Source organism: Neovison vison, chromosome 11 (genome assembly GCF_020171115.1).
Source record: "Neovison vison isolate M4711 chromosome 11, ASM_NN_V1, whole genome shotgun sequence".
Lineage (NCBI taxonomy): Eukaryota > Metazoa > Chordata > Mammalia > Carnivora > Mustelidae > Neogale > Neogale vison.
In genome coordinates this window covers 38,548,337-38,568,991 of record NC_058101.1, presented here as the reverse complement: position 1 = coordinate 38,568,991, position 20,655 = coordinate 38,548,337, and the positions used below count along the sequence as shown (strand labels likewise).

The 20,655-nt window shown below is 35.5% G+C and overlaps 1 protein-coding gene across 3 annotated transcripts in view; it reads right to left on the bottom strand.

Annotated features, from left to right (window-relative positions):
- Window positions 1–20,655, bottom strand: part of ARAP2 (ArfGAP with RhoGAP domain, ankyrin repeat and PH domain 2) — a 186,461-nt gene that overhangs the window by 59,406 nt on the left and 106,400 nt on the right. For 2 of the 3 annotated variants that reach the window (XM_044224949.1, XM_044224950.1), the window contains exons 20-24: window positions 16,391–16,554; window positions 11,023–11,235; window positions 7,686–7,791; window positions 1,888–2,035; window positions 328–396 (exon numbers count right to left, since the gene is read on the bottom strand). In XM_044224949.1, coding sequence (XP_044080884.1) covers window positions 328–396; window positions 1,888–2,035; window positions 7,686–7,791; window positions 11,023–11,235; window positions 16,391–16,554 — 700 coding nt within the window. The remainder of the gene's footprint in view (window positions 1–327; window positions 397–1,887; window positions 2,036–7,685; window positions 7,792–11,022; window positions 11,236–16,390; window positions 16,555–20,655) is intronic. The other variant, XM_044224951.1, reaches the window with a different exon arrangement.

Sequence of the window (20,655 nt, the reverse complement as noted above, 5' to 3'; positions counted from 1 at the left end):
CTTTGAAATCCACTGGCATTTTTAATAGCACATTTGTAAGTAAAATTGATTTTACAAAGGGCATTAATAAGATTAATACCGATTTTTCCCTCTGTATTTTGAAAAATTTATTTTAACATACTTTGGCATTTTGCATATAAGCAACATGCTGCAGAATTATGCAACTATTTTATCTAGGTTTTTTTTTCCCCATTACTTTTACTTAGCTTCATATAGGAACTTAAAAATAAATACAACAAACATCTTTACTTACAACAGAAGTTTTTGTTTTTTGTGGTTTTATTTTATTTTTTTTAATTCTTTGGAGCTCTAACTAATACTACTCACTTGAGTGTCTTTCCACTTGGTAATAAAGCTATTTTCTATGTCCATTTGTTTGACTTGGTCTTCTTTAACCTGTTTAAAATATAATTTGGGATATTCTAATAAAATACAAGGACTTATGGTACTCATCCTCACATAACTCTTCAGGAATTTAAAGAGCAACAATTTAAAAATAAATGAGAATGGCCATCTTAATCAGCACGGGCCCACACAGCTAGGGCAGAAATAAAGCCAACATAACAGAGCCTCATAAAGTTCAGAGCATTTTATGATGACATCACTTCAAGCTGTGGATTCCAGCAATGGAAGCTATATCACTAAGCAACTTAATAAGCAAGGGGCTGATGAATGATTTGCTAGAGTTTATGTAGGTTGAGAGACAAGACTCATGTCTCAAACTGAAATGCTCATTAAGTGCATACAAAATTTCCACCACTTCAAGTTGGAATTAGCGAAACTATGAAGATAACCATTTGATTTTTTATTTATGTAACAGTACAAAAATAGAAAATAAAGAGAGCACATAAAGCCACACATTTTTTCCCGAATTCTTTCATTTTTCAGCATCAGAATTATTGCGAAGAAGCTGCTGTTGATCAAAAACAGTGGACACATACACATACAAAGAAAATTAAAAAGAGATCAAAGAGCAAAGAGAACCCAACAACTTTGGTGTCCTTTCCTACATAAATTAAGATACAAACTGTGTGTTTTTATTTTATTAAAAGAGTTTCCTTCCCTTGGCTAAGGAATCTTGTGATCGCTTACATTAAGAATGTAAGAAGTCTACATATAATAACCTACTACATTAACCCACTTGATTTCAACTAACATATCCATAACCCTGGAAAACAAGAAGTCTTATACGGCACTATTTAAGAGTGCCCCGAAGGTTAAATGACAGCCATGCCAGTGGTAATTAAGATGCCAGCAGTAATTAGGTGATGGAACTGGACCTCTGACTCAGATGCATTACAGTCAAACCCTGGGCTTACTTCCTCTATTTTTACTTCTTTCAACTAAGAAATCATCCTTATTCTGACAGTTTTCTGATGAAACATGAATATACTGACTTCATAAAATAGCAAACAAAGTCAAACAATTAGTAAAAACCACATGATAATTATTTGTTTTTTTTTTTTTTTTAATTTTTAACTCAGACACAATTAAAAGAAAACACTAAAATGCATTCAGTTACAGAATTTATCAGCCTGGTATTTATTGCCAAATTTGTGAAATTCATAATTTCACACCTCTGAGTAGACACACTTACTGCATGCACATACTGAAAAAGAAAAAAAAAAAACAAAAAACAAAACAGAAACATCATAAATTGAAATATTCTGTCCTAAAGATACCAGAGGGCTTTCAAAGCAGCCAAATTTAAATGAATGGCTATAGCTTAAAAGTCTAGTTGTATCTAATGTATTAAAAATCATATAATTATCTTTTATTTTTAGATATTCATTAAGACTCAATTATAAACATCCTAAAATGTATTTTTAAATTTGTCAACAGTAATATCAAAACTATTTTAACAAGGTCAGGATATAAAATATTTACCTCAAATATCTCAACATAATTATTAATTAAGTCCTCGATTACATTCACTTCTTCACTAGTTTGTCCCTTAGTTTGAAACAAACAGGATGAAAAAACCAAGGCCAAATTATGCGCATTCATGTGATTGATTTCTGAACATTTCTGAACCCTGTTAGAGAAAAGCACAGCTCATTACCACACACTTCTTTTTGAAAATTTCATAGAACTTTAGTCACAATACCCATTTATCATTATTTAGCACACATATACTGAAGGTCTCTGATATAACAGGTATGGTGGTGATTTAAAGAAAAATGTGGTTCTTTTTTCTAAGTAGTTTACAGTCTAGCTAAGAACATAAGAAAAAAGCTAAAAGAAGATACGATTACAAGTTACAAAGCAGTACTTGTTTGTTGACTGGAGGAGGGACCCACCATATTCTAATAATTCCAGATAATGGTGCAACCTGTGGCTAAGGCATAAAGATGTGCTTGCACAGTAGCAGAAAATGACCAGAGAGACTGAAGCATAAGTGAAAGAGGGACTAGGAGGCAGTAGGTAAGCAGGAAACAAGGCAGGAAAGGTGAACTGAGAAGGATTTAGGAGAGAGTTCCAGATTCAAGGTTCTTCAAGGCTAGCTGAGTTTTCCAGGAAGGGCAAATCAGGTGAGAAAATACTTGGCAGCATGTGTTTGTATGGTTATTCAAAATTGGATATTATCTCCAAGAAGCAAACAATTTAAACATACAATTATACTTTTCTTGGATATTATAAAGAACGGCTTTTTGCAATGAACAGACACAAACAGAGGAGTCAACTCTCTCCATGAAGAGGCTACAACATGTGGGTTTTACAGAGAGCCCTGAAAGTTCCGTGATCTTTGAACAACACAATTGGAACTGTGTGGGTCCACTTCCATGTGGATTCTTTTCCATAAATACAGTACAGTAGTATAAATATGTTTCATGACTTCAATAACCTTGACTGTAAGAATATAGTATGTAACACGTCTGTCACATATAGTACATGTTAACTGACTATGCATGTTCCTGGTAAGGTTTCTGGTCAACAGTGGGCTATTAGTAGTTACGTTCAGAGGTGGGGAGTCAGAAGTTAAATGTGGATTTTCAACTGCGTCTAGGAGCAGTGCCCCTAAATCTTGCATTGTTCAAGGGTAAAGTATACTCACAAATGTTGAGTGGAAAGTGATTTAAATAATACTACATGTGTTTAGAGGAAATTTACATTGATAAAAATGCAAAGATGATAACTATAAGTGATACACACATGGAGGTATCTGTTGATATGTGTCACTGACTATATATAATAGGGCTCTGCTTGGTTGTCTAATTACATCTGTAAATGTTAGGGAGACCAGTTGTATCAAAGGAATATAACAAGACTAAGTTAGGTACCCCTGTCTATAAAAAGCAGATACTTGTAGTTACAAAAAAGAGTAAAAGGTGACAGGAATATAAATATGATGATATAAGAAACTCGGAATAAAATACCAAATTGCACAGCAGAGACAGAGCAAGTATAATCATCGTATGTGATTTATAAGATGCAAAAGGAATGGCAAGTTAATGGGGGGGGTATAACAACTGTGGACATCCCTCTCAAAACCACTTCTGCACTTTTATCACACTAAATTATAAACATCTGGAAAATTCATCTGCAGGTCTGCCTGTGCTACTAGAATCGAAGCATCGCCCCATCAGGGACTCTTGCTTTAATCACCCTGGAGCGTGTAATAAATATCTGGTGAATGGAATTAAGTAAATGTTAGTCATGGAGGAAGCGATCTGTTATCCCAGGCAGGGATGGAATTAAATGTTAAATCAACCTGACCTTATCCAAATCGACCTCTCAAACTTCTGACAACTCTATCAAACGTTCCTGCCTTCTGTGAGACTTCCTTCTGCCATAGAATACCTCTTTGCTAGTCTTTACCTCTCTCCTCTTCCATTTCTGCAGCTGCCTTCGTTTCTGTCATAAAGTCCGCACTAGAATATTTTCCTCCCCTTCTTTTATTTCTCTGCCCCACATGCTGCCATTCCCAAGCGTTCCCAGTCTGCTCACTGAGTCTCTTCTCACTCAGGCATTCTCATTAACAAGGGAACGGTTTCCTGATTCGTTTCTCAGCATCTATTCCAATCTCTTCCCAGTCAATCCCATTCACGGATTATTGTCCTTAAGCGGATTTGATCACTCTTTATTACCTAAAGGAATAAAATCTAAATGTTTTTACATGACCACCTGAGTCTTTCACAACTACCTGCCGGCCAATAACAAACCAGCTGATCCCCGGCACACCTGTTTGCCAGAAAACATCCTCCACTCATTTCCTGTACTTACCTTCTTTTCACACCCAGCTCACATACCCCTTGAGATGTGAAGCATCCCCTGGATGTCAACCCATGACAAGTCACTCAATCCTTCTGCCCATGCTAAAATTCTGTATTTTAAAAGCTGTCCCAATGTTGCTGTTTTTTCCCTAAAAAATACAAAATGCCCTGCAGCAACCCTGGGCGTTCACTTGGACATCCAGACGCTCAGTTTGGAACAGCGGACTTTTTAGATTTTTTGTCTTTATGTATTATTATCAAATATTTCCATTCACATGGAATCTTAATAGGTACTGTTTTGTACATAGTAGGCACTAAAATAGAGCCAGTTGAAACATATGTCAGTTGAAGAAAAGGAGGAAGGGCAGAGGATAGGAACTCATTATCTCAAATTCAAATCAGAACTAAGAATTTTAAGATTCTTAACCACCTGGGTGGCTCAAGTTGGTTAAGTATCTGACTCTTGATTTTGGCTCAGGTCATGATCTCAGGGCTGTGGGATCAAGCCCCACATCAGGCTTCTACACTAAGCGGGGAGTCTGCTTTAGATTCTCCTCCCCCCTCTCTTCCCCCCCTACCCATCCCAAGAGTGTGTGCCCACTCTCTCTCAATCAACAGATTTTAAGAAAAATTAAGTATAAATCAATGTTTAAAATGTTAACTTAATGAACTGTAGCAACCCGGTCATACATTAAAGTATTTGAAGAAAATCTTGTTCCAATGTCTCCTTAGGGATAGGACTATATAACAGATATACTAAACTTATATGGTGTCATAAGAAAATCTGTTTTACAGTAATGAAGTTTACATGCATGAGAAGTGGTAGTGGGAAAACAAACGTATCAAAAAAAGAAATTGTGAAGAATTTCTGAATGTAGACCACAAATGAGGTAGTTTTAGTAGAATCCAACTGCACCAAAATTCATTCAAGAGAGTCCTACATCTGTGCAGGAAGGATTGTGGTGACAATGATATTCCTTAAACCATATTCACACTTGTTAAAGTTCTGTAGGAATTCTTGCAGACAGCAAAACAAATCAGCCTTTCATTTCAATGGAAAAGTTTTGTTTTGTTTTGTTTTTCCAAACATTCCCCATGCTTCAGAGATCCCACTTTTCAAGGAACTATTATATTCTTCTTCTCCTCCCAAATGGAGGAAACTACATACCTTGACATAGAAAATATTTGATTTCTAAACTGTTCTCCTTTAATCAACAGCCTGACACTAAAATGCTGGAATTACCAGTTAGATACAAATTCCTAATGAAGAATTAAAAGTTTCTGTAGAGACCATCATGAGAAAATACTGTGCTCACCGACAGACGCCTCATAGAGAATTCTGGTCTCTGTACTTCCTTCTCTTCTCCAGTTTCCGTCTTATATGAGTGTCAAGAAAGTTAGTGCTTATGCATTGGACTCATCTGAGGGATGCTGCACCTGATTATTTCTAATTCATTTAAGAAATCTTCCATATGCTATTTATCTGAAACAGGCCTTAGTTACAGAAAGAAACACTAAAGCGAGAGTTCACTGGGAATTTCATTTTAAAACCATTTTCTTCACTCATCCTCCTGCCCACCTACTCTGATAACCACCAGCTGTTCTCCATATTTAAGAATCTGGCATTTTTTTTGTCTTCTTTTTTCTTTGTTCATTTCTTTCTTAAATTCCTCAGGCAAGTGAAACCATACGGTAGTCTTTCTCAGTCTGATTGACTTCACTCAGTATAATATCCTCCAGGTCCATCCATGTTGTTGCAAATAACAAAAACCTCATTTTTTTTTATGGCTGAGTAATATTTCATTGTGTATACTTGCTACCACTTCTTCATCTGTTCATCTATTGATGGACACTTAACATTGCTCCTACGACTTGGCTATTATAAATAACACTGCAATAAACATGGGGGTGCATATATCTTTTTGAATTAGTGCTTTTACTGTCTTTGAGTAAAAGCTGGTAGTGGAATTACTAGATTAGATGGTAATTCTATTTTTAGTGTTTTGAGGAACATCATACTGTTTCCATAGTGGCTACACTGTTGCGTATTTCTGTCAGCAGTGCAAGACAAGTCCCTTTTCTCCACATCCTTGCCAACACTTATTATTTTTCTATCTTTTTGTTACTAGCCATTCTGACTGGCATAAGGCGATATCTCATGGTAGTTTTGATTTGCATTTCCCTAATGATAAATGGTGTTGAGATCTTTTCATGTATCCTTTAGCCATCTGTCTCCCTCGGAGAAATGTCTACTCAGGTCCTCCGCCAATTTTTAATGAGACTATGTGTTTCTCTGTTATTGACTTACAGAAGTTCTTTATATAGTTTGAACATTAACCCTTTATTGGATATGTCATTGTAAATATCTTCCCCCATTCAGCAGGCTGCCTTGTTTTGTTGATAGTTTCCTTTATTGTGCAAAAGCATTTTATTTTGGTGTAGTCCCAATAGTTTATTTTTACTTTTGTTTCCCTTGCCCAAGGAGACATCGAGAAAGATTTTTCTGAAGTCAATGTCAAAGAAATAACAGTCTATGTCCTCTTCTAGGATTTTTATTGTTTAAGGTCTCACATTTAGGTATTTAATCCATTTCAGTTTGTTTTTTGTGTATGGTGTTAGAAAGTGGTCCAGTTTCTTTTACATGTAAGCTGTCTGGTTCTCCTAGCACCACTTGTTAAAGAGACTGTTTTTTCCCCATTGTATATTCTTGCCTCCTTTGTCATAAATTGACCATGTAAGCATGAGTTTATTTCTGGACTCTCTATTCTGTTCCATTGCTTTATGTGTCTGTCCGTGTGCCAGTACCACACTGTTTCAGTCACTAGAGCTCTGTAGGATATCTTAAAATCTAGGATTGTGGTACTTCCAGCTTTGCTGTTATTTCTCAAGATTGCTTTGACTATTTGGGAACTTCTGTGGTTCCATGCAAATTTTAGGATTACTTGATTTTAATTCTATAAAAAATTCTGTTGGGATTTTGAAAGGAATTGCATTAAATCTACAGATTGGTTTAGGTAGTATGGACATTTTACAATTTAATTCTTCCACTCTTTGAACACAGTATATCTTTCCATTTACTTCTGTCATCTTCAGTTCCTTTCATCAGTGTTTTACAGTTTGTGGAGTACAAATCTTTCCTTTCACTTCATTGGCTAAGCTAATTCCTAAAGTATTTTATTATTTTTGGTGCAATTATAAATGGAATTATTGTCTTAATTTCTCTTTCTGCTACTTCATTATTAGCCTCTAAAAATGCAACAGATTTCTATATATTCATTTTGTATCCTACAACCTTACTGAATACATTTATCAGTTCTAGTAGTTTTTTGGTAGATTGAAACCATTTTTAAGATATGATGGGAAATTCACAGCCCCATACAGAAAGTTTGCTGTGCTGCTTTAAATTTAAGATACAATGCCTTACTGAATGCCATGTTTGAAATGTCTAGGAAAGCTCACGAAACCGCTCACCTGTAAAGGTGTTCGATTACAGCTGCCAATGTTGCTCGGTTGACCCCTGGAAGAGAACGTATAAATGCTCCATACTTTTTAATTCTTTCCTTGTCATCTTGAGTATCTAGATGTTCAAAACAAAACAAAACACAAAACAATCTTAAACCTAAATTAATAGTATATACTACAGATCTGCCTTTTAACACTATTTTAAAATAGTATTCATTATTATTTCACTAAGTGATCTAATCGAGTTTCAATCGAATAAACATTCAAACTTCTCTAATTCTGGCAAAGCACTTACATCAACATTACGTGGTAATAAGCTATAGTTCTAATACTTTCTAATTAAAAATGAAGCACTTTCAAAACCCAGGTTTGCATTTTATCCCCCCCTTGATGAACTACTGAACTTCAACTAATAGGAATATATTCAATTAAGGACTCATATTGGAGTACAAATTGAAAGATAAACCAAAAGTACTTTCTTTGGCTATCTGTTATTTGAAAATGACATTTGTGATTTTCTGTGTGTGTTTGCGTGTGTGTGTGTGAAATCACAAAAATCTTACCAAAGCTATGAACCACCCCAAGCTATGAACTGCATTACCCTGCAGATTCATGTAGAGGGCCTCTTACCAACCCTGGTACCTCCAACTCCTTGGAAAAGGGAAGAGGGCAATGGAAGAAACCATGTGCAGCCCTGACAGTTATGACACAGACCTACAGGAGGATGGACCCTCTGTTGTGGAGAGGGGGGTGAAAAGGAATTATGCTTCCCTCTCCTAACCTCCTAAGTAAAATATTTGGAGAAACTAGGTCCAGGAACCCCTGAAATTCTAGACTCTAAAGATGTGTAGTGGTGGTCTGATCTGACCTGCTAGCTCACAGGGCAAATGAAAGGCCAGTCTTCAAAGAAATAACTTGTACCTACTTTATACCTTAAGGAGATTGCACTTAGATATTCCCTTGCAATTTCCAACTACCTTTGGAAACAAGACTTTTTCATTTTCTGCTTAGCCCTACCTATTCTTTTCACAGAAAGCCAGCAGCACATTGATGATTCTTTAAAAGTACACGGTCACTTTTAAAGGGTACTAGGATCCCAGGGGAAGTAAGAAACTCTGTGGCACATTTTTGAAGTACACTTTTATTCAAAACTGTAACTGATAGCTCTTTTGTACTGATACAGTCTGCATGGAAGGTCTATGAAAGTAAACATGATCATGTTGACTTATGGAAGGTCTATGAAAGTAAACATGATCATGTTGACTTAAATGTGCTAGTAGATGACTCTCTAAAAGCAAGAGTGGAAAACACCCAAATTATATTCAAAAGACTACACCGGAAGTGAATGAAGAATATCTATCATCTCTAGTACAATCCAAACACTGACCCTCTTCTCATCCAGTTTCTAACTGTAATGGTATTTACTTAATAAAATGTAATTAATTCTATTACACTTATAAGAAGTCATGCTAGTAAAGCACATTTTCACAAGTCTAATAAGGATAAAATAGATGATATTTTCAAAGTAAAGCTTAAGCAATTTGAAAGTAAAACTTAAGATAGATTTTAGGTCATACAGAAAATACAAAGAAATGTTCAGCTAGCCACAGACATCAGACAATTTAATGGTGTTCTTAGAAGAACAGATCATATATCATATAAATAGGTGGTATGACACTGTAAGGCATTCTTTGCCTCAGCGCACAGGACCCAAGAGAGCTCTCCTATGAGGTCACCCAAAAAGTTCCAGTTTATTCTTGTCAGATCCAACACAAGGCACTTCTGACAAGTCAGGGCTATGCTGGATCTAAAAGCAAATAACTTTAAGGCTATCTGACCTCCTTTCCGAAACCTTCTCCAAGAAAATTCTCAAAGAATTCACATTCAAGTAAAAGATAAACACATTCCTCTTTGACATATGCTACTATCTACCAACTACCTCCTCCTGATAGATTGACAACATTAAAGACATCTTTGTCAGAGACCCTGATAATTGAACAAAAGCCTCAAATTTTTGATAACTGATTTTACAACAAAGATAAATTATAAGCCTTTATTGAGATGCTATAAATAATTTCATAGTTATAAATTACAAAGAAATGTTTCTGAAACAAAAATGAGGGTGGCAAGATGACTGGACTTAAAGAGATATATTATCTTATTCTGTATTTTATATCCCATATAATTATGCAGTCAACTCTCTTTTTGATTAGTTGAACCTATTGATTTGAGCAGCATCAGGAGGCAAACAAAAGGCTTCTGAATTGGGCAATTGTGAAAATCTTTAATAACAATCCCACTCCCTTCTTGCTGACACTAATACAGATCATTCTTGGGATAATTTTCCAAACTGTCGATGTTTTATGACATCATTTCCACATTAACCCCTTAAGTATCACGTTTATACTTTAAATTAAACAAATACGTTCACCGAAAAAGCCTATTTCTTGATAGAGAAGGGTCATATAGTCAAATTCAAAGGCCACTTTTGCAAAAATCCTAAACAGACTAAATGTACAAGTGAGAAATATATTAGTAAATTATCGTAAAAATTCAATGACAATTTTTTTTAATTGAAAAAATAAAGATTGAACATCATTGAAAATACTGTAGATATAGGAGAAATGCTTGTGGTTTATTACTATAATAAGGATTACATAAATTATAGGTGTAGGACAAACACTATAAAATACATAAAAATGAAAATAGTTCTATTAGAAAAATGGGATTAAAGGTAATGCTTACATTTAAAAGTCTTCATTTTTGTAATGTTTCTTTAAAAGGAGTTATTTTGAATTAATGGATATAGATGTAGGTTTTACTGAATCAATTTAACCCAGTAAGTGATTAAATAAACTACTTTTCTAGGGTCATTTCTTAAATAGGTTCTCTTACAGTGTAACAAAATTGTCTCTTTTTTTAAATTAATTAATGAAAAATGAAGAAGGAAAGAGTTAAAAAAAAATACTGTTACGTACCCCTACAGAGGTAGAGTGAATGATACAGGCAAAGAGCCAATGAGGGAATGGGATAAAATCCAACTTATATTATACCTTTAATTTTAATCTTAATGAGAAATTAATAGCATACATGGACCTGACCGTAAAACTTCAAAGTTAACATAAACACTAAGAAATCTGAAAACTATCAATTACTTTAATATACTACTTAGCAATTATTACTAGAAATTTCTTTTGAGGTAGTTACAAATAATTGATATTTGCACAATTTCTGTTCTAAGCCATTATGTACATTGTTCCTTTCAATTCTCAGATCAAAGATTTAAAAGATATAATTATCAAGTTAGAAGATAAGCATTTATTATATTCTGTTTTATATGTATTACCTAAAGCAGAGATCCAATATGGATAGAGCTCCTTAGTAAGAAGTGCGTCATCAATGTCAGAGAGAAAATTCTTCAACACGCCTGTCACATCTTCAAGCTGATGTTTTCCCGCTCTCAATTTAAAGCTTCTTGCATCTTTTTTGAAACTCTCCAGAAGTTCACTTATGTGCAAAGGATCACCATTCTTTTGATAGATATATTTGCATCCTAAACCTTTGTTTAAAAAAAAATTATATGAAAAAAGTTGAAAATCAAAATCCACTCTTAAACCTTAGAAATAGAACAAATTGGTGTTGGGATATTGAGCAAGACAAAATCATTATCCAAGAGTTGATAGAAACACACATGAGGGAAAGAGCCTCTCCTGCCCACTAATTTAGGTATTTAAAATGTAAACCTGATGAACTGTTTCAGCCTCATCCTCAGCTGTTAGCAAGCCCCTAGTTAGCCCTTCCCTCAGTTTTTCATGGTATCTGCAATATTTTTTTTTAAACCAAAGGTGCGCTAGTTTCACTTTGTCCCCCGGAATTCAAGCTTGTCTCCAGCTTCACCAGTAAACAGACTCTCTGGTATAATTTTTTCTTAACCCTCTGCACTCATATTTGTATATTAATTTCTGCCCATTTCACATTTTTTTCTTCTTCTAGATGAAGAGTTGGGTCATGGGTCATATCCTTTGTTTTGTTTAGTTTTGTTTTTTGTTTTTTTTTGAGGCGGGGGAGAGGCAGAGAGAGAGGAAGAGCGAGAATCTCCAACAGGCTCCACACTCAGCACAGAGCTCAATGTGGGATTTGATCTCAGGTCCCTGAGATCATGACCTGAGCTGAAATCAAGAATCAGATGCTTAACCAATGGAGCCACCCAGGCGCCCTGAGGGTCATCTCCTTTACAAAGTTATTGGTTCATTAAGTGCCCCATGTAAACTAAAGGGGAGAGGTGAGGTTAGTAAGAGGAAGAGGAGTAAAGAAGAGTGATGGTAATGATGATAATGCAAAAATAAATTAACTAATTAATTTAATTAAATGGTAACTTTGCCCCCCTCTCAGGTCTCTGGTTTCTCCTCCTTCCAAAACCATGCTGAATTTCCTGTATTTATTCTTCCTACCATCTCACCCTCACTTCTGTTCATCTTTGAGCCACAATCTTGCTTCTGTGCCCAATCCCCATGCAATTGGGACCACCTTCACCAAGAATACCAATGACAGGGCGCCTGGGTGGCTCAGTGAGTTAAGCCTCTGCCTTCAGCTCAGGTCATGGTCTCAGGGTCCTGGGATCGAGGCCCGCATCAGGCTCTCTGCTCGGCAGGGAGCTTGCTTCCTCCTCTCTCTCTCTGCCTGCCTCTCTGCCTACTTGTGATCTCGCTCTCTCTGTGTCAAATAAATAAATAAGATCTTTAGAAGAAAAAAAAAAGAATACCAATGACATCCTATTTTCTATATGTTTTCTTGTTTTTATCCAATGAGAATCCCCTGCAGTATTTGACATTCAAATGAATCCTTGCTAAAATTCTTTTAAATTCATGGCTTTTGTGACATTATGATCACATATCTTCCCCCTTTCCTCTATGATGACTCTTCCAGTCTTCTAGATATATTACCATCAAGCATTTACCAAAGCTTCCAGAAATTCATCAAGTCGCCTATCTTCCTGACTCCCCCACAAAATTCTCAGGGTGAACCCAACTTTATCACTTTAACTACTACATATACATTTTCACCTGGGTTTTCATTTCTAAGATGTCAAACACACACACACACACACACACACACACACAGAGCACAAAATTGTCATGGACAAATCAAAAAAATCTGAGGAGTTCAGTCTCCTGTCCCATTTGCTGGGTCACCTACCAATCCCAGTATGTTCTTTATCTTGTTCCTGTATCTCGATACATGGAAGTGCCTTCTCCCTAGTCCTTTGTAAGTCAGAACTTTTCTTTCTCACTTACAATATTAAAGCAAAACGAAACAAATGTCACATACATTTTTCATCATAACCTTGTTCTCAAAATTGTCCCCTTTCCTTCATCTCCTGTACTGTTTGTTATTTTTTGCACTCGATTCCTCACTACATTTTCACAACACCCACCCCTATTTTTAGGCAACCCTCCAGTCCACCTCCACAGTGATAACAGCTTGATCTGAGATACAGGTCTGCTGGTGTAACCAACATACTTAAAAATCTGTGTACCAAAAAAAAAAAAAAAAAAAAAATCTGTGTACCACCTTCCCACTGCCTAGATGGCAAGTTTGAGTGCATACTACAATATTTAAGGCTCTACAGAAATAAGCTTAACCCTCCTGTCTCCTTTCTCCTGTTCTTCCAACATTAAGCTCTGGCCACATGTAACTACACCAAGTTTCCTCAAAAGACAACTTCCCTTATGACTCTGTACATGGGCATACACTGTTCCTCCTCCTAGAAGTCCTATTCCCTTCTTCTGAATAGCTCCTACTTTCTCTTAATCATGGTAGGCACCACATCTCACCCATAAAGCAATGACTACCCCTACTCCAGGTGAAATTCACCTCGTACCAACCGCTGACTCTCTCTACCACAGACTTTTGTACACTTGAGATGTTAACTGCCCAGTTGTTTGCCTTTGATTCAAAGGTCTGTAAATACCTAGAAGGCAAGGGGCATGTCTTATTCTCTGCGTACAGTTAACTACACTGTGACTAGAACTTAGTAAGGGTTCAATAAATGATTATTTAATGCAAGAATAAGCAACTTCTACAAAAACAAAAAAAATGTGACTAAGTTTTTGAGATCTTGTGCTTCTAGTTGAGTGAATTTCTAATAGTGAGTACTCAAATAAGTTAACTGCATGTGAATTTAAACAATTTTGTTTACATAAATTTCCCCACAAAAAACTACTATAACTCATTAAAAAAAATTAAACTCTATAAATTTGACTGTGAACTTGGTCAAGATCAAACCTTGACACTGTGAGCATAAAAAATTGGTCTTCAGATTTTATTTATTTATTTAAAATATTTTATTAATTTGAGAGCCAGAGAGCACAAGCAGGGAAAAGAAGGTGGCTCCTGATGCGGGGCTTGATTCCAGGATACTGGGATCATGAACTGAGGTGACGGCAGAGCATTTCACAGACTGACCCATCCAGGCGTGACTGGCCTTCAGATTTTAATATATAGGTCAGGAAGTTCAAAATAATTGCAGTTTTGTAAAAGCTCTGAATCAACCACCTGCATTCTATTAATCACAGGGCATTTTGTTAAGTGCATATAGTATCTTTCCTTTTATACATGCTGGTAACATTGTGATTTCCCCATGTTCTGCTCATTAAAAACAAAACAAAACAAAAAAAGGTCTTTCATTGGCTTTATTACTTTAATATGCAAGTTAATGTACCTTATGCCAGTGTTACAAAGTAGTTTTAATGTATGAAATTTGGTTGGAAACAATCTAATGCTTAATGATTTTAAATTCAAAGAAACACCACAAACTTCTGATTTCCCTAGAGAAACAATAAATTGGATTCACTGGAGCTAGTGGAGTTATTTTAAGCATTTCTCAGCTTAAGAAAGACCCTCTGCCATTATGAAACTAACATGATGTGAAAATTCCCAATGAGGTTATGCTCTTGCTAAAACATAATATGTGTGTAATTCATTTATACCTATGAAATTCAAGTGCACTAATAAGGAATGACTAATAAATAAAGACAATAACCTTCCTCCTCTCCCATTTTCAAATGAACAGATGATTACCACTGATAAGGAGAATATAGACATACTATCACAGGAAGGAGCTTCATACAATAATAGCCAAATAATGTGATTACATACATATTTATGCTAGATATATAACTCAAATATATATAATTCAAACACAGTGAATCTGAATATCAATGATAGTTGTACTTGGATTACATGTGAAATAAGCAAAATACTTAAAATGGAATTCTCCCCAGAAGAAAATAGGTTAATATACACACATTATAATTTCTAAAAATTGTTTTCCTTAATAGCCTGTTATTTTTGACATTTTGCTCTTATCAGTTTATTGTCAGTTCTCATACTGAAACCCATGATTCATGGCTTTGCCTTTAACTTTTTACTCTCACTGCTGTATTTCCAGCACCAAGATCAATGGCCGGCATTCAGTGGACAATAAATAAGTAACAAACTAATAACACAATATTTTACAGCAGCTCTCTTACTGATTATACCTTCTTTTCAAATTAAAAACACCCAAGGACACTTCTAATATTGAGAGAACAAAAATAAAAGTTAATTGCCTTCCAAAATATAAGATCAATCATTTTACTCTTCCACATTTGTAATCTAAATCAATGACACTTATCTATAGACTAACAGGTAGAAAACATTTTTACATTAAAAATATAGTTAGGGGCGCCTGGGTGGCTCAGTGGGTTAAAGCCTCTGCCTTCGGCTCAGGTCATGATCTCAGGATCCTGGGATCAAGTCCTGCATCGGGCTCTCTGCTCAGCAAGGAGCCTGCTTCCCTTCCTCTCTCTCTGCCTGCCTCTCTGCGTGCTTGTGATCTCTCTCTGTCAAATAAATAAATAAAATCTTAAAAAATAAATAAAATAAAAAATAAAAATACAGTTAAACTTCTACCTTTTAGAGTATTAAGAAAATATGAAACAAAGAATTTGAGGAATTCAAAGTAATTTGACAATAAACATAAAAAAATCAAATCATACTTTACTTTTCAGGTACATCTAAAATACTATCATAGAGTATTAAATTAAAATGAAGCTAGATCATACATGGTCAACCAGTTACCTTTTACTTGGAAGCTATTCATGAAAATGCCTGTTAAAATTAAGTCAAAACTATTATAATAAACACAATTCTTAATGTAAACACGTGAACAAGAGCATGCTGAATGAAATAAATGTACCCACACACTTGAATATATGGCACCAAAAGAATCCATTCTTTCACAATATTGTCCCACAGTTTACCACTTCCAAAAACATAATTATGAGGCAACACTTTGTTTTCCCCTTCACTTTACTGAAAGCTTAAAATCTCTGAAAAAATATAGTCTTCAATCTATTCTAATATACATCTTACAGATTGTTTCAATATGGTATTTAAAATACCATATTTTTATGGAATGGTATTTTTATGGTATTAAAATACCATATTTTTATGCACATGAGAAAAAGAAAATAGTAAAAGTATGTTATGTAATTTGAATTTTATTGGGAGAAAGAATGGCATTTGGCTGAATAGTGATTACGTTTTTATTTTTCATGGATATACTTACAAATATCAAGAGCCCTAGTGTAGTCCAATGGAGGTACCACTTAAAAACTCTAAGAATGATACTATGAGTTCTGTGGGTTGAATAAAAACTCTGTGATACTCACCATACTGTGTAACAAATGCTATACAGCTGTTCACAATAATGGGGACGTCATTTTTGCTGAGCTGCTGATCCTGTAGAGCATTGCCATCTGTACCTGCTGCTTTCTCAATTGCGGTATGCCAGACTGTGAAATCCAACTTGCTATGCCCATGGATGTATAATGTTCTGTAAAGTTTAAAAGCATTTCAAATTATAATTTGGGTGTTGTTTTTGTTTTTGTTTTTTTAAGATTTTTTTTTATTCTTACTTCTAGACAGATGATCCTTAATACATATAAATGTGATCTTGTCTCATCCATGAGAAGAAAAACCCTCCGTCCACCATTAGCTCCCATTCGAGCTCCCTTTTGCCTGTGTAGTCACATCTCTCCAGGAAGACAGGAAGTTCTCTGAAATCATGGTCTCACCTCCCTTACATTTCCTGACCCCTTTTATTTTGTTTCTGAATATGTGAACTGAAACTACTCTGGCCAGCATCACGGGAGACTAGATTTTGCGGCTACATTTTTCAACATTTTTAGAACTGTCAATGATTTCATTTCTTAAGAAAAAAAAATACATTCTTAAGGAAAAAAAAATACAATTTGTTCTGGTTTTTCCTCCTGTCTTTCTGGTCACTCGATTTCCACACAAGCTCACTTCCTCTTTTTGAAGCTCAGTGCCCTCACATGAACTCCAAGGACTCTGCAGACACATGTCATTCATTCAGGTCAGTGGCTTTGTCCCTCTCCTGGAGGACAAATCCCTATCTCCAGGTTATAAATGTATCTCACAGATCAGGTCTCCATGTGACTGAAAAGCAAGAGCATAAAGCAGTCAAGAGACTGGAAAATCACCTCCCAAATTCAAATTTCACTCTGCACTTAATTCCTTTGTGACCTGGGACAATTTATCAACCTTCTTTGGGCCACAGTTTCATCAGTGGCAAAATGAAGGTAATAATAGTACCTCCCTCAACACTCAATGAATGTAACATTAATAACTAAGTAGTAAAAACCATTATACTAATTAATATTAATCTTTGGACACCCTCATCTTACTGTGCCACAACTATCTGAAAACTTTCTCTTTCTCATACCAAATGGGTACTAAAATTATCCGCTTATCCCACCAGAAATTTAGGATTAATTTATTTATCTCTCTCTCTCTTTTTTTTTTTTTTTTTTTTAAGAGACAGAGGGTGTGCATGCATACACCTAGGTTGGGGGTTTGGGAGAGAGAATCTTAAGCAGGCTCCACAACCAGCATGTCCAACACAAGGCTCAATCTCATAGCCCTGAGCCACTCAGGTGCCCCGGATTAACTGATTTTAAATTGGTTCCTGTCCCCGCCCATCCCTATCACTGCCATCCGAATTCTGCGGATTCTTGTTCCTAAATATATTTACTCTGTTTCCTCTTCATTCCAGCATTGTTTGATTCCAGGTCTTCACACTGCTCCTTGAGGTCACTAAAAGGCCTCCTAATAAACCTCCTTTCCCACTTCTCCACCTCTCTAATCTCCACTCCTCAGGAGTGATCTAATATGCAAAACTAATCTCAAGATTGAGAAATGAAACTGATAGAAAGAAACAGAGTTAAACAAAATAATGAGACAGAGGAATATATTCCTAATGAAAGAACAAAACAAAATCTCAGAAAAACAACCAAACAGAGACAAGCAATCTGCCAGATAAAGAATTCAAAGTAATGGTCATACCACTAAACCAGCTTTGCAAGAAATACAAAAAAAGAAGAAAAAGGAATACAAACTTTACACTAGGGACCAAATGTCACGAAATCATAACGAAAGGGAGAAGAAGAAGGAAGGAACAGAAAAACTACAACAACAGAAAACAATCAACAAAATGGCAATAGGTACATATCTATCAATAACTACGTCAAATGTAAATGAACTAAATGTTCCAATCGAAAGACAGAGTGGGGGGGTGGATTTTCATAAAGACACACACACATACACACACACACATACACACACACACACATATATATAGAGAGAGAGAGGGGGAGACATAAAGGAAGACACTGACAGTATATGTATATACATCTATGTGTATATGTATATGTTTGAAACATTACTCAGCCATAAAAAAGCCTAAAATCTTGCCATTTTTGACAACATGGATGGACAGAGATGGTATTATACTAAGTGGCATATGTCAGAGAAAGACAAATAAATGATTTCACTTATATGTGGAATCTAAGAAACAAAAATAGATATTGAACCTTAGATACAGTGAGTAATATGGTGGTTGCCAGAGAGGAGGAGAGTGAAGGGAAAGGGAAAATTGGGGAAGGGTACAAACTAAGTAGAAAATAAGAGGTACAAACATCCAGTTAAAATAGATGTGACATGAGGATACAATGTACTGCCCAGGAAATGTAAAATACGTAATAATCTTTTAAGGTGACAGATGGTAGACAGATTTATTATGGTGATCATTTCACTATCTATATGAATGCTGAATCACTACGTGTATGCCCAAACTAACATTACATGTCAACTACACTTGAATTAAAAAAAATTAAAAATGAATTTATAAATAAATAAATGCAAAGCCAATGGCATCATTTCCTAATCATTTGCCTTCTCCAGCTCTGGAGTTTTCAATATAAAATGCCTTTATGATCTGGCCCATATTTTCCCCTCCAATTCTGCCAGTCTCCTACATTAAAGACAACAGTTTAAAAAAAAATCACATTTTATTGCAATAAGTATCTCCTGATCTTTGGTTGGCTACTCCAACTCTCCCCTAAGTATACTCCAGATAACCCTCCCTGGCACTCTATCCTTAATGTCCTATCCCTAATGTCCAGATGCTTAGTATGTGTGCCCCTCCTTAATTATGAATAGCTGATTTGCCCTCCCTTATACCATCTGTTCTATGCATAAATGTTTGGCTGCTAGAACCCAAACTTGCATAGAGAGGTAAGGAAGAAAGCATTTTCATATGTCTAGTCATGAGCACTGTGTGTGGCATTTCGTGGTTCATAATAGTTTTAAAATCCTATCACTAGGTAGAAAAAATTTGGTTTGAAACACAAGTTAAAAGTAATCACTGCTGTATATTTATAACAAAGTAGAACTCTTTGATCTTGATTTCAAACTCTGAGTGGGCTACTTTGGATTCACCCTAAAGAGAAAGAAATGAGCTGCATGAACACTAGGTTGTTGTATTTTTTGTATTATTTTGTTTTGTGTTGGGGGGGGGGGTCTCATCTTACATTCCTGGTAATTCACTAGCCCTAACTTAAAAAGAAAATAAAAGTCCACCTTTCTTTCCTTCAGCTTCTTTTCTATAAATGTTTCTCTAAGAAGATAAAGCTAGAAGCACCTTACTAGACACAATGCTAACATTTCTGAACTTCCTAGGATGCCTACTTCCTCCTGGACATGCGTATCTGTAATCTTCATCTTTTGCTTTCTGACACATGGATCAACTGTTCTTATTCTCCACTGCATCAGAGCATCCCTGACCTCCTGTTTCTGTAATTTTCTTTTTGAAGAAATCTGACACTTGTTGTAATAGTGCTGACGTGCTTTAGCCTTTCCGTTTATGTCATATCATCAAAAGCCTCTATTGCTTGGTACAATTTGTCTAACTGAAACTATGTAACTCAGGTAACTTCTCTGAGAAATATCAAGCCCCCACATTATGTAGACAATCAAAATTAGGACTTGCTAAATTCAAGAGTTTAGGTAAAGGGAAAGTTTTAATTTTTGTTGATTCTTACATAAGTTTTTAACTTGACACTTAAACTCTAAATATATACAAAGTATTTGGTATCACTTGCTTATACACAAACAGGTACAGTGGGTATTTCAGCAAGCAGTGAAAGAAATCCAAAATGCAACAACCTTCCTGCAATACCAGTATAATTCTGCCGTGAACTGTGCACATTTCGAATTTTAAGTTTTCTTTCTAGTCAGAAGAAATCCCATGATGACAAGTTTAGCTGTCTCCTTGTGAACTAGTGAGGGATAGAACAAGTAATGACAAGTTAACTCCTGAGTCAATTTGTCAAACACTGAATCCTAAATTCCGGCATCTAGTGAAGTAGATGTGTGACATTTAATAGCCTCAGCTCAACAGCTTTCTCTGTGATGCTTATCTAATCTCTGTGCCTGGAATAAAGTATCAAAAGATATTTTCAACACAAATGCTGGCCGACTTTTTGATTCCAAGTATTATCAAACAATGATTTTACATTTCTACATAAGAATTTCAAAGAAATATTTCATTTACATCTGGAAAATTTGAAAAGTT